Source organism: Ricinus communis, chromosome 5, assembly GCF_019578655.1.
Source record: "Ricinus communis isolate WT05 ecotype wild-type chromosome 5, ASM1957865v1, whole genome shotgun sequence".
Taxonomy (NCBI): Eukaryota; Viridiplantae; Streptophyta; class Magnoliopsida; order Malpighiales; family Euphorbiaceae; genus Ricinus; species Ricinus communis.
In genome coordinates this window covers 5,158,399-5,172,800 of record NC_063260.1, presented here as the reverse complement: position 1 = coordinate 5,172,800, position 14,402 = coordinate 5,158,399, and the positions used below count along the sequence as shown (strand labels likewise).

General features: G+C 29.4%; 1 protein-coding gene across 1 annotated transcript; it reads left to right on the top strand.

Moving 5' to 3' along the window:
- Positions 1 to 5,580: 5,580 nt before the first annotated feature.
- On the top strand, positions 5,581 to 11,056 carry LOC8258744 (isocitrate dehydrogenase [NADP]). The gene is made up of 16 exons (XM_002528471.4): positions 5,581 to 5,803; positions 6,943 to 6,986; positions 7,091 to 7,200; positions 7,614 to 7,651; positions 7,761 to 7,838; positions 7,926 to 7,979; positions 8,059 to 8,160; positions 8,260 to 8,351; positions 8,440 to 8,543; positions 8,658 to 8,726; positions 8,809 to 8,924; positions 9,162 to 9,196; positions 9,554 to 9,696; positions 9,811 to 9,933; positions 10,058 to 10,144; positions 10,751 to 11,056. Exons 1-15 carry the CDS (start codon positions 5,755 to 5,757, stop codon positions 10,140 to 10,142), a joined length of 1,242 nt encoding a protein of 413 aa, XP_002528517.1. The 5' UTR covers positions 5,581 to 5,754; the 3' UTR covers positions 10,143 to 10,144; positions 10,751 to 11,056.
- Positions 11,057 to 14,402: the final 3,346 nt, after the last annotated feature.

The following is a 14,402-nucleotide window of genomic DNA, read 5'->3' as shown; positions in this document are numbered from 1 at the left end:
ATGTTGGGAAAATATATATGTAGTGGCGTAGCGGAAGCTCTTAATATTTCACATCTCATAGTAAGTATGTCGAATTATTTCACACTTATGATAATAAAAGTAAGAAACTCTCTTATATAGCGTTAAGGATTCATAATCCTTAAAATAGTTAGATAAACACATGTCATTATAAAACTCATTTGTGATGACATGTGTCAAGCAGTATTAACACATGTCATCATAGAACACTTTTATAATGACATGTGTTTTAAGTAATATTGACATATCATTGTAAAACTCTTTTTTGATGACATGTGTCAAGCTCCATTGACACATATCATCATAAAACTCTTTTGTGATGACACGTGTCAAGTTATACTAATACCACATATCAAGCTGCTTTCTTAACACATGTTATCATAAAACCCTTTTGGTGATGATACATGTCAAGCTGTTGTCCTAATACATGTCATCATAAAAACCTTTTTTGTGATGACACGTGTCCAGATGCTTTCTCTATACATGCCATTATAAACCCTTTTATGATGACATGTGTCAAGCTACTTTCTTAATACATGTCATCTTAAAATCTTTTTTTGTGATGATACGTGTCAAGCTACTATACAAACATATGTCACTATAAATTCTTTTGTGATGACATGTGTCAAGCTCCTTCAATGTATAACATTTATATGTTATACATTATCATTAGTTAGACATTTAAGGACATTAACTTCGAAAGATGCTAGTGTTCCTACTCGAGGTACAAGTTAAGTCCATCGTCGTGCTTAAGTTGATCTTAATGTGTGTGACTTTCTAGGTTTATTATTAATTGGCAATGAAAAATTAATATTAAAATCTTTAATATTAATTAAAACACTTTAATTAACTAAGAGAATAATTAATCAATTGTCTCTTAATCTTTTCCATAAATTATAAGTGATGTCTAGCAACATATTATAATTACCCAATAATAATAAAGATCAATTATCCATGAACCCTTTATTTATGATTACTATGTAATTAAATCCTTCCATTGTACAATATCCTAATCAAGTGAGGATCATGAAATAGCCAAATCCACTAAATTGATTCTATGACCAAATCCAGAATACATGTCGACTAAATACGATTAATGCGAAAATCATTTTTCCATTAATCATAATTACCTCGGCCAAGGATTTTCTAGTCAAGATGTTATCGAATTGCATAGGATATTCCCTTTATTTATATCTACCTCCATGCATATGCAACTAGAACCACTATTTGTAAGTACCTAATCTAGATATTAACAGATACCTAAAGCATAAGCAAATTCCAATTACATATTAATGAGACAACTCTGTCAACTCAAGTCTGAGGATTAGTTACACCATCATAACTTAATAATGAATCAGTGACTTAAGTAAATTATCCATGTGATTCTGCAGTTTCCTATTCTATCATTGCTGCTGTATAACGAGAAGTTTCCGATGGTATTATTTTTTCAAGTCATGTTCAATCCACTCGTCTCACAAGTGACCCATAATGATTAACTTAGTAACTCATACTAAATGACATGAGAATCACCATCCTATATTTATTAGTATCTCATACTAATCATAGGGTTAAACACATTATGTTGGTCTTCAGGATTAAAGATGTCCAATTTTTAATCCTACAACCAAGATCTATTTTATAATATCTATTCTAAAGATCATCCGTCACTCATATTCTCAACTCTTGAGAATGAAGTTTTTAATAAATATTATTGGGCTCATTTAATAATTATATTATTACAAAAATGAATGATAGATAATTGTCATTAATAAAAAGATATTCATTACATAATAATATCACAATATATGAACTAAACAATTCAATTGGCTTTTAGGACATACATCTAACATAATAATCCTATAGTTAGGGATGGATTAGCCACATATGTTGATTCTAGGCTAGGAGAAATGAAAACGAATAACATAGCACCATATATGTGGATTGACTATCAATCACATGCCTAATAAATTGATTAATAACATATTATGGGTCATTTGTAATTCTTGACTATTAAGACTTGAGAATACTTTATTATTTACTTGATTATTTTTTTATATGTTTAACATTATGTATTTAGATACTTTTATACTTATTTGGATCTTTTTATGCTTATCTGATTATATTTGATATGATGAGTATATATATGTATTTGTACCATGCCAAGAATTTTAATTTAAATTGTACAACAAATGTCAAGAAGAAAAAAACTTCCAAATGGTGAGGGAACTAGTGCAAGTGGAGACAATGTCATTTGGACACATGAAATGGATAATGTGTTAATAGATGCTATGTTGAATAAAGATTGTAAAGGAAATTGACCTAATGGAACTTACAATATTATGGCTTTTGATAATATGTTGTTGGCGTTGAGAAATTTATTTAGTCGATTATTCAAAAAAACCTATATTAAGAATATGATAAATATATTAAAGAGAAATTTTAGTGAATGTAATAATTTATTTCATGATTTTAGTGGGTTTGCATGGATCCTATAACTAAGATGTTTGATGTTGAATTTGATGTTTGGAATCAATTAATTGAGGGAATTATTTTTAGTGCAATAATCTATTATGTATGATTATTATTTGGATATGCTTGTTTACATGTTAGTAGCTTACTTATGTGCTAGTATGTATCTTTATTTGTATTTAGGCAAAACCAGAAGCAAGCAAGTGGATGCATACACCAATACAAAATTATGATACGTTGTATGAGCTATATGGCGAGCAAAAGACAATTGAAGAATATACGGAAAGTGTAAAAAAGGAGGTTCGATGTTAGCAAAAAGAAAAAAGTTCTTCTCAAATTGGCTTGAATGATTCACTTGATATTTTTTGATGTCTAACAGTAAGAGCAATTGGGAAGATGACATACACAACAATAAAGCTTTCAAATAGTGCACCTTCAATTAATTCTCAAGATATATCATCATCTAAAGGTTGTAAAAATAAAGCTAGTATGACGAAAATATTGGTAGCCTAATATAAAAAGTTAAATATAGAAATTGAACATATATTAAAAATATTAAGAAAAATGTCATTTGCTATTCTTGAAAGCAGTCAACCACATTATTATAAGAAGAAAGTAATATATGTAAAGTTAGAATGATATGAGTATATTTTGATTATGTGTTAGGATGTTTATTATTATCTTTTCAATAATCCTTCTGTAATAAGGTTTTTTTCCATTTTTCGCAAGCTAGATGTTTGAAGTGGTTGATGAAGGTCGATGATAATATATGAGAAGATGATAAAATAGTTGTAATAAGAGAATTTATTTTGGTATTTAATATAAATATTTGACAATATTTATTAAGATTATGATTATTAGAGCTTAATTCAGTGATTTTGTTATGTTTAATATTGATAAGTTGTATGTTTTGTTTAATTCCATATGTTATTATTTTTAGACTATTTTAATAATGTATTGCATCTATAAAAAAGTCTTATTTTTTAAATAATCATATTAGGTTTGACATAATTTTTATGATAATATTATTTTTAGAAAAGAAATGAAAATCTTAAATTTTATTTATTATTTTGTTATCTCCTTAATTAATGGATTATGTTATTTTATTATATAAAGGGTAAAGTAGTAAATTTATAAAATAATAATTTCCTTTTAAAAAAGTATATTTATTTTTTTTCCTTCATTATTTATCCAAACATAAGAAAAGAAAATAAAAAGAAAGAAAAATATTCCAAACAAAAGTGTAAAGGAAAAGAAAAGAAAGCATATAAAATAATAAAATAAGAAAAAGGACAAAAAGACATGAATAAGATATTTCTTTTTAGTAAAATAAATAAGGTATTTTGTGTTTGCAGGACTGTATTATTTTATTATTTATGGGGAAAAGAAATTCTTTTTTTTTTCTTTTCAATTATGGTTGGGCGTTAGGTGAGTGCTTTGTGTTAGGTGAAGCTCGGATCATATGATAATAATATGATGTCAGGAAACACAGTCAACTTTTTTGTCAATGAAATCCCTTTGTGTTCATCTAATTTTATTTTTATAATTATATATCTGCACTGTCTGGCAATATAATATTTATTTTGTGCTACCCATTACAGAAAAATAAAACTAAATTAAAATTTTATAATTGTTATTTTTCTGGTTTTTAATTCAAATTGAGATCTATGACTATGCCTAGAAAGAGATGGTCCCAATGCCCATCAATTTAGACTATTTTCTGCCTTTTTCTTTTTCTTCCTTTTATTTGGGTCAGATTTTTATTCTATCTTTGCGGATATTATTGAACTCTAAAATGAATGGTTTTGTAAATTATCACCGTCTATATTTATGGATTTAGATTGTTTTCAAAGTGATATTTAAAGATATTTTGTTTTCATTCAAATTTGGGATATGAATTTTTCATCAATATATATTGATGCTTTTTATTCAATGATATTAGTAAATATATATTCTATTTAAGTAATGTCTACATAGTACAATTTTCATCCAATAAGGATGTTTTATTAATTTAATATACTGATTGGTTAGATATTATTTAGTAAAAGAACTATATAATTATTAATTATTGTATGTACATATAAAAATAAAATAATAAAAATTCAATTAAACTAAACATTCTTAAGTTGAATAATATAAAATTAGAGTTTGACGGGTAATTGGAGTAGTTTGAATCAATTTATATTCATATTATGTTTAGTTGTATAAATTTTTTTCTAAGACTTATTTATAAATTTAATTTTTTATATATTTAGTTAAAGTAGAATTTTATTTATAATTTATACATATATATATATATATTAAGTTGGAGTAACTATTTGAAAAATTTATTTAAAATTATATGTAATTAGATTTATGTATATTTAAATTAATATCTAACAAATAAATAATATTTTAAATGCATTTTCTATTGAAAAGTAAAATATTTCATATAAATTTTATTTTATTTTTTCTTTTTTAAATTAGTTATTAAATTAATAAATTTATCAATTTTGTCGTTTTATGTTTGATTTATTTTAAACAACTCAAATCAAATGTATAGATTTTATTGGAAATAAATTTATTTATGGTTTATTTATTAATAAAATAAATTATTTCAACCAAATATAATATTAAGTAAATTTATAAAAAAATAAATTAAATGATTTTAATAAAATGTTGTATGGATTTTATTGTGATTTATTCTATTTAGAATGAATTTTCAATTAATATCTATATATAAAATTACTTTGTTTAGAAAATCCAATTTTTAAGAAATTTATAGTTAAATATAACATTAATTTATCAATTTCAATTATTATTTTAAAATTAAAATCTTAAAAAATCTAATGTGCTGGCATGGCTTTTTATAGAATAATTCTTATTATTATCATGAAAAAAATGATATTTCTAAATATTTATTTATACTGAATAATTAATATATATAAATTATTTTAAATTAATATTATACGTACTAATTATTTATTAATTTAGACCGTAAAGGAAATTTTTTTTTATAATTTTAAAATATAAAATAAATTAAATGAGCAATAAAAATAAAATAAATCAGGATTTATAGAGAGAATGAGACTAGAGAGGCAGAATCTCCAATATGTTACAAATATATAAAGCATTGTATCTTTCTTCACATGCCGTCTCCTACCTTCTCTGTTCATTCTCACTAATTTCCACATCTAAACTGTTACAGTAGGAGCTAGAACTCTCCTCCTCCCTATCTCTTTCATCTTTAAACTCAAAACCCATTTTCCATTTTTTTCTTTAGTTATCATGGCTTTCGAGAAGATCAAGGTTGCCAATCCCATTGTTGAGATGGATGGTAAGATGATATGATTTCCCTTTTAATCATTATTATTATTATTAGTGTTATTATTTTTTGGTTGATCTCATCATTTGCAGTTGATTGCTTTTTTGTACTTCTTGTTATTTGATGACTCTGTTTGGTTAACACTTGTTTTAGTAGAAAGATTCTTGCCAGCTTCTCTTTTACCTAAGTGGATTGATGAAGTTTTGATCTTTGAACATTGGTTTGGATTTAGATACTTTTGGATCTTTGTTTTCTTCCTCCAAAAGTTGGTGGGTCCTATTCTGTTTTAGGATCTGCTCTGCAGGTTATACAGATATTTTGTTTGGTAAAAACATATAAACCCCAAGCTGCAAAATTTATTTACTGTTTAAATTTTTTACTTATATTTCCATAACAATGGAATTTGGATCTTGTTTAATAGAGGATGACCAGGATGAAGTTCTTACTTGATCTGGCTGTGAAGTGAAAAGATATTTTAGATCCTTGAGATGATGATCTATAACTATACGTAGTGTCGAAGGTGTTGGTTAATCCTGTTAGTTGTAGGATTAATTGCTTAAATTAATTTTGTCTTAATTTACCACAGCATTTGTATATAATATTCATGTTCTTATACTACATGGTTTTAAAAAAACATGTTGACTCAAGGAGCTTGCTCTAAGGAGGATCTATGTCAAGAGTAGACGAGTTTTTCTTTTATTCATATGATAAAAGTGATATTAATAATGAACAAAAGCTTTCTTTAATGGGTATTTTAGTTTAATGCACCAGACCTATCGACTTCTTTTGAGGATCATATCATTTTAACTGCTGTTTCTTTTGTTATATTCCGTTTTTGTTTTTGTAACTCTCAAGGGAGTTTAGCTCTCTAGGACTTTTAGATAATGAATCTAAATGTAAGCATATACCTTCAAATGTGGTAAAAGTATTTTGACCAATGGCATTGGAATAAACCAGATTTGCTAGTTGTCTATTATGTTTCATGATTTCTCGAAAGACCCGCTTCACTATTTTGTAACCTCTAAGCCATGACACCTTGGAAAGATAATCATAATGTTATTTGAATAAAAAATTATTTGCTTAACTCTAGTAATGCTTATCAGGTTTAGCATCTTAACCTCTTTTCTCATATTCTTACCATTGCAATTCAGGAGATGAAATGACTCGGATTTTCTGGAAATCAATCAAGGATAAGGTGATTTTATATTGCTTATATTTTCCCTCTTCTAAATCTAGCTTTCTGGTAACATGTTTTTTCCAACTGCTGATTTTAATTACTTGTTTTCAAAACTTCTCCAGCTTATTTTCCCCTTTTTGGAGCTAGACATAAAGTACTTTGACCTTGGTCTTCCTCATCGTGATGCCACTGATGACAAAGTTACAATTGAAAGTGCAGAAGCTACGCTTAAGTAAGTGTTTCTACATTGCTAAATAAACTCTTTTGTAACAAGAACTGTTCCTCAGAATTTTAAATTAGTTCTCTCCTCTCTCTCCTTTCAATATGAAATATGCTTTTGAAAACATTAATGTTGTTTCTTCCATATCTGTTCATGCTGATCCTTCCACTGTTGCAGAATTTGAAATGTATGATACAATTTGTTTGTAGTGGTGTATGGCCAATTAGATTGTAAGGAAATTTGGAAGATAATGTAGGTGATATCTATTAAATAAAACCTTTATTTCTTCTGTTATGCTTATAATTTTCATGTTTATATCTATACTTTTTTCTTACCGTGTGGGGTTGATAACATTAGGTAATGTGGTTAAGCTTAATTGTGATTCTTCTGGACCACTAAACTTTAGATTCTGGCTCCAATTTTAGGTACAATGTAGCAATCAAGTGTGCAACGATAACTCCAGGTGCTGCATGCATTTGATATAGACACAAGTTCATTTTCACTAGATGCACTGTAGTACTCTTTCTCTAAAGCATGTGACAACAAAAGTAACAAAAGATGTGTGATGACAGATGAAGCTCGTGTAAAGGAGTTTAACTTGAAGCAGATGTGGAAGAGTCCAAACGGGACAATCAGGAATATTCTAAATGGTCAGTGAACCTGCTGTTATGTGGCCTTTCCAGCTATTCCTCTCTTCCCCCATCTCAATGCTTTATTCCGTTTTATGTTTTCTGTAGGTACTGTTTTCAGAGAACCAATTATTTGCAAGAATGTTCCACGGCTTGTCCCAGGTATTTTCTGCTTATGCTAGCCTTGCAGTTCTTTACTTAAATAGGTGGATTGGAGCTAATTGATTGTTGCTGTTGTCAGGTTGGACAAAGCCAATTTGCATTGGCAGACATGCGTTTGGTGATCAATACCGGGCAACTGATGCAGTAATTAAAGGAGCTGGAAAACTCAAACTGGTGTTTGGTAAACATTTTCTATTGCCTGGGTTTAATTATTAGTGTAAATAATTCTTCTATTCTGCTGTATTTGTATTTCTTACTTTTTATTGGTAACATGGTGTAGTACCTGAAGGACAGGATGAGAAGACAGAGTTAGAGGTTTACAACTTTACAGGTGCTGGGGGAGTGGCATTGTCCATGTACAACACTGATGAGGTTTGATTTTGCAAAATTCTCTATGATTCTAAAAAAGAGCCGTTTCAGGTCAATGATTTTCTCCTTATTATTTGTATTGGAAATGCAGTCCATTCGTGCTTTTGCTGATGCTTCTATGAACACTGCATACCAGAAGAAATGGCCACTTTATCTTAGCACAAAAAATACCATCCTTAAGAAGTATGATGGAAGGTATTCACTTCAATCTCCTTGTACTTTTATAATTTTAGGCTTATTGTAATTTTGTTGGTCCTATGCTCCTCTTGATTATGCAACTAATATTTGTTGATTTCTTTTTCAATGAAGATTCAAGGACATTTTTCAGGAAGTCTATGAGGCCAGCTGGAAATCAAAGTTTGAGGCTGCTGGGATATGGTGAGTGGCCATATAATGTTAAATGGTTGAAAATGTTGGTTATGTTTATGTCTATAATTTACTTATGTGATTGAACTGGAAGGTATGAACACCGGCTTATTGATGACATGGTGGCTTATGCTCTCAAGAGTGAAGGTGGTTATGTATGGGCATGCAAGAACTATGATGGAGATGTGCAGAGTGATTTCTTAGCCCAAGGTGTGTATGATAAACTGTTAGCAGCCATATAAAGTAAGCAAGCCAACAGAAATTTCTGTAGTTGGTATGTTTGTCCATTAGGAAGTTAAATTGTAATCTGGATACTACATTTATTTGTTGCTTCAGTAGCTTATGTCTTGCATGCAAATTCCTTATTTGATTTCTAATATCTGGTTGCATTTTTTCTTTTCTTATAAGTAAAGGCTGTACAACTAACTTCTGGTTACATTTTTGTAGGTTTTGGATCACTTGGATTAATGACGTCTGTGCTGGTAAATCTCAGAACATCATTTTCTCCTAGTTTGTGTATGCCTTTAGTGAGATTTTCTGAACTCTATATGACCCTATTTTTGTCATATCACTTTTCTTTTCATTGCAAGACTGATTAACCAAATAACATCGGACTTAATTAACATAAGGTAATAAAGGTGGTTAATGTTCTCTTAGCTGAGGGTGCTGATACAAGAAATAGGATAATGCATGGAAAAGTGGGATGAGAGGTCAAAAATTAAGGAATTGTTTATAAAGCATGCAGCCCAAGATCACATAAGCAAGGGACTTTAGTACGAGCTTCTGTGTGTCTTTGAGTATTGTCATCCTTTGTTTACCAAAATCTTATCTGGATTCAGGTTTGCCCAGATGGAAAGACGATTGAAGCAGAGGCAGCCCATGGTACTGTTACTCGACACTACAGAGTTCATCAGAAAGGTGGTGAAACCAGCACAAACAGTATTGCTTCTATTTTTGCTTGGTCACGAGGTCTTGCACACAGGTATGTTTTTTAATTTATTTCTTGATTCTTATTTTGTCTCAAATGTACCTGGTTGAGTCCTTGAGATTTTGCCTGAAATAGTGAATGAGGATTTAATCATGTCCTTGTTGACAGGGCTAAATTGGATGACAATGCTAGACTCTTGGATTTCACTGAAAAGCTTGAAGCAGCTTGTATTGGAGTAGTGGAGTCTGGAAAGATGACCAAGGATCTTGCATTGCTCATTCATGGATCCAAGTACGTGCCTGTTATAAAATTACAACTCAATCTAAATTTAAATCTATTTCTTTATATTCTTTATTCTTCCTGAGTTCCTTTTCTACCCATTGTGAGTGTAATATGTTCCTTTTGTGCGGTGTAGGGTTACTCGAGATCAGTATCTCAATACCGAAGAGTTCATTGATGCAGTGGCAGCAGATCTGGCAGAAAGACTCAGCAAAGCGTAATTGTATGTGAATACTCACTTGGGCTTGTCAACTGGAATAATATCAATCTGCAATTTTTGTCCTTACATGATATGAAATGAGTCTGGTCAATGATTTTTCTTTTCCTCTAATATTCTCCCTGAAATAACTTTTTTCGTTTTTTTGACAATTTATTGTGCATGTAGATATGTCAAATCTTGAAATCACTAATAGGTGGAAAATATTCTAGTTAAATGTCTCATTAGGCTGTTTGATCAAGAGGAAATTTGCAATGCGTTGGTCACATTTTGCACTTGTGCTTCGACATTAAACATGTTGAACTGACAGTGAGGATCCATGTTTTGATAAATTATGACAGCACTGTAGCAATGAATGTCTTCATTGATAAATAGTGATGCAAATTGCAAAGAGATGTACAATTTTCAATGAGCTCTGGTTTGGGGACTATCCTGTTGCTTTTCGCATTCATTATGACTCAGGCCTACGTTCTTTAGACGAGATGATGGTTTTAGCTGTAATGGTGGTATTTGTGATTCATATGTTGCTTAAACATCTATATTGTGAACCTGAATTTAATGTTACCTGAAATTGGAAAACTTATCAGGTGACTTTTATTTTTTTGGTTGTAGGCCATGGTAGGTGACATGAAGAATGAAGCGGATGAAATAAAAGAGAAAGGGAAAGATAAGGGGTTATGGCTCTTATTTGTTTACCATGTTAGATTTAGCAGACCCCTCATGTTTGATTTACTTCCATATCATTTTCAATGCGATTATTAATGGTGCACTATAAACTAAAATGGCCTTTATTTTATGTCTACTGTCTTGCATGCTAAGGTTAGAATTCTCCTCTTCACTATTCTCAAGGGAATATGCTTATGTTTTTGACAAAATCCTGAAGGGAATATGGAAAGGCATGGAGCTTAATTAGGTTAATCATTGTGACATCTATTGAGTTATATTGGTGAACTAGTCAGTCCCGAGGCACGAAATTATCTGGTTCTGCTGTCCCCATCAATCCTGACCACCTATTTGCTGTAGCTGAATTTTGCATGAAGATTGTAAATTAATTTAGAAAGAATAAGTTTCAATTTGGTCTTTGCATTTTGCAGTCAGGTGCCCTCGAACTTTAGTCAGGTTTAATTTGGCCCTTTTTAGCTTTTACAACCAATTTAATCCTTGAGTTTTTTGAATATATTTGATATAGTTTTTTTTTAAGAGAGTGAAATGTACGCTTTATATAGTCTAATTTAGTCATTCAACTTTTAATATAGGTTCAATTTGACCATTTAACTTTTTATTACGGTTCGATTTGATTTTGAAAAATAATTTGAATTATAATTAGTTTACTTACATACTTGAAATTATATATTAATTTAATATATATTTTAAATTTTGAATTAGTTTGTGGAAATTATGTTGACATTGATAAAGTGGTGCAACGGTGGTGTTGAATTGTAAAATTTTTATATATATTTTTATTTTTTGGTCCTACTGTTAGTAATTTTTTAGTTAAGAAGTATTAGTCTTAGTGATATTAATGAAAAAGTAATAATGGCGGTGATGAGTTGGTTTTAATATTTTATTAATTTGTGATAATTTAAAAATATTTATATTTATTCTTTAAAATTTTAATTTAGAAAAAAGATAAAATTTAATTTGACTTTTTAATTTAATGCTAGAGTTTAATTTGATTTTTAAATTTTACAATCAGATTTAATTTGGCTATTATTTTATACTTTTGTTATAGACTAAAGAAGAGCTAAATGAAATCTATTCAAGAATTTTAAGAGTTAAATTGACTGTAAAAGTGAGAACAGCACAAAGTCAACTTAATTTAAGGGGCAAATTTAACATTTAGAAATAGAATCAGTTTGTCGAATTCTGGACTCGGTTAGCCAAATCATTGTCCAATCGATCAGACGAAATGAGGGGTACACTTAGCAATGAGTTAGTGATAGTCGAGCAGAATGGTTACGATTTCTGTCCAGCTCCACGCTGAAACTGGTCCGTGGTCCAGTCAGTCTATCTAACCTTAATTTTGGAAATAAATGGTTGACATTTTTTTACAAAGTATAGAAATTTTAGAGATTTACGGCGGATGATTATTTATTCAATAATTAAATTTTAACCATCGATTTGAATTTAATAATTGAGAAAACATGATCTAGAACATGTCCACTTATATATTAATGAATCGTATTTAGTTATGTATATAAATATATATTTTTGACGTCACCTATTATTCAATTTGAGCTTTATTTTTCATAATCACTTAATAATAGTTGGAATATTAGGCATATATTTATTAAAATAATTGATAAAAATATATACAATTAAAAGTTGTAATGTTAATACCCGATACTTGACTCTGTTGCTATTATATTTAGCTTCAATCCATAATTTGTTTATGTCATGAAAAATGTAGAGGAAATTACATGGTTTACTATTTCTTTTTTCTTTTACATCAATTGCGCCACCTGTTTTAACTGTTTTGATATTTTTTTTTTTCCTTTTCTTTTAACGTTCTTTTTGTCCTTTTTCTCTTTGTTGTCTAGAGCTTCTTTTTCTTCTTTCTCTATTGCTTTTGTTACTCTTTATATGTGAAAAGCACAAGAAAAGAAAAAAAATCCCTCATCGTAAAAATGATGGATATCACCGTAAAAACATTCAAAAGCCCCACCAATCTCTGAAATATTTCAAAATTTTGATAATTTTTAAAATTAAAACTATTGAGTTTTTCAAAATTAAGGCATTATTTTTTATTTTTTTATTTTGATGAGGCTACAAAGTTTGGATATGTTGGAGAAGTCGCCAATCTACAAAATTGCCTTGTCAACATTACCCACAACAACCTCCATATAAAGCACCTCCATCCACTTCTTGAGTTTTGATTTTTTTCTAAAAATTGTCTCACCATCTTCTTGTTCTTGATTTCGGTTGTTTTGTTTTCTAAATTGCTTTTCAGTTGTTTTATTTAAAAATGGGTTTGTTTGTGATGGTATGGTTGAAGAACATCAAAAGGCTTGGTGGTATTGGTATATAGTAGTTTTGCTATAGAGAAGCAACAGTTATTTTTATATAGTAATGTAATTTTTTTTTTCAAAATGTTACATTAGATGTTTGTGCAGTTAGTAGACTTGTTCATGGATTTGAGTATTCATTTACTCCCGCTAAATTTGTTTGAAATTTTTTGAGTTTGGATATATATTCTTTTATTTTAAATTTATCTAAATTTAAGTATGTATAAATTTGATTATTTTTTAAGTAGACTTGAAAATATCCTTTCATTAATGTCCAACAAGTTTGGCTTGATTTAAAAATTATAAAATAAAATATGTAAAATTTTTTATGATGGGTCAAATATAGTCAAAAATTTAAATCGAATCGGATTTAAATTCAAACTTAAAATGGGATGACGAAATCACCCTAATTTTTCATGGTCTAATTAAGGAGAAGTGCAAAATGCCAACTAAGGATTCAAGTAGCTACTATCCAACTTCCAACAAAAGAACACTTCTCATCAACAATATGAGAGCAAATCTAACCTTAAAAGTATAATGGAGAAGTTTCTTAAAGATCAAGAGAAGCAAAAGAAGGCTATTATAAATTTAACATCTCAAATGGGACAGCTTTTTGCTCATACCAAGATGTTGGAAAATCAAATTGCATCCTTAGCATTGAGCCTGAGACAAAGTGGAATGTTCCTAGCCAACCTGAAAATCTTAGAGAGCAAGTGAAGGCTATAACATTAAGAAGTAGGAAGAAATTACCTGAGATGGAAATCATCAAGGATGATGAAGAGTCTGTAAAGGATACACGAGAAGAGGAAAAGCATACTGAGGAAGTTGAAGAGAAGAATGAAATCAAGAAGGAAGTGCCTATAAAAACTCTACCATTTCCTTTCTTTCAAAGGCAGCAAATCAAAGCTAGAAAAGCAGTTTAGGAAGCTCATAAAGATGTTCGAACATCTCAAGCTCAACATAACAATTTTGGATGTGATCAACATGATGCCCGCTTATGCAAAGTTTCTCAAGGATATCATTTCACATAAGTGAAAGTGGGAGGATTTTGAGACCATTCCAATTAATGAGAAGTGCACCATGGTGATACAAAATAAGCTTCCACAAAAGCTTAAGGATCCAAGGTGTATCACTATTCCTTGTACCATTAAGAATGAGTTTATAGGTAGGTCTTTATATGATTTAGGTACAAATGTAAGTATTATGCCTCTTTCATTTTCCAGGCGCTTAAACATTAGAGAACCTTAACCAACGACGGT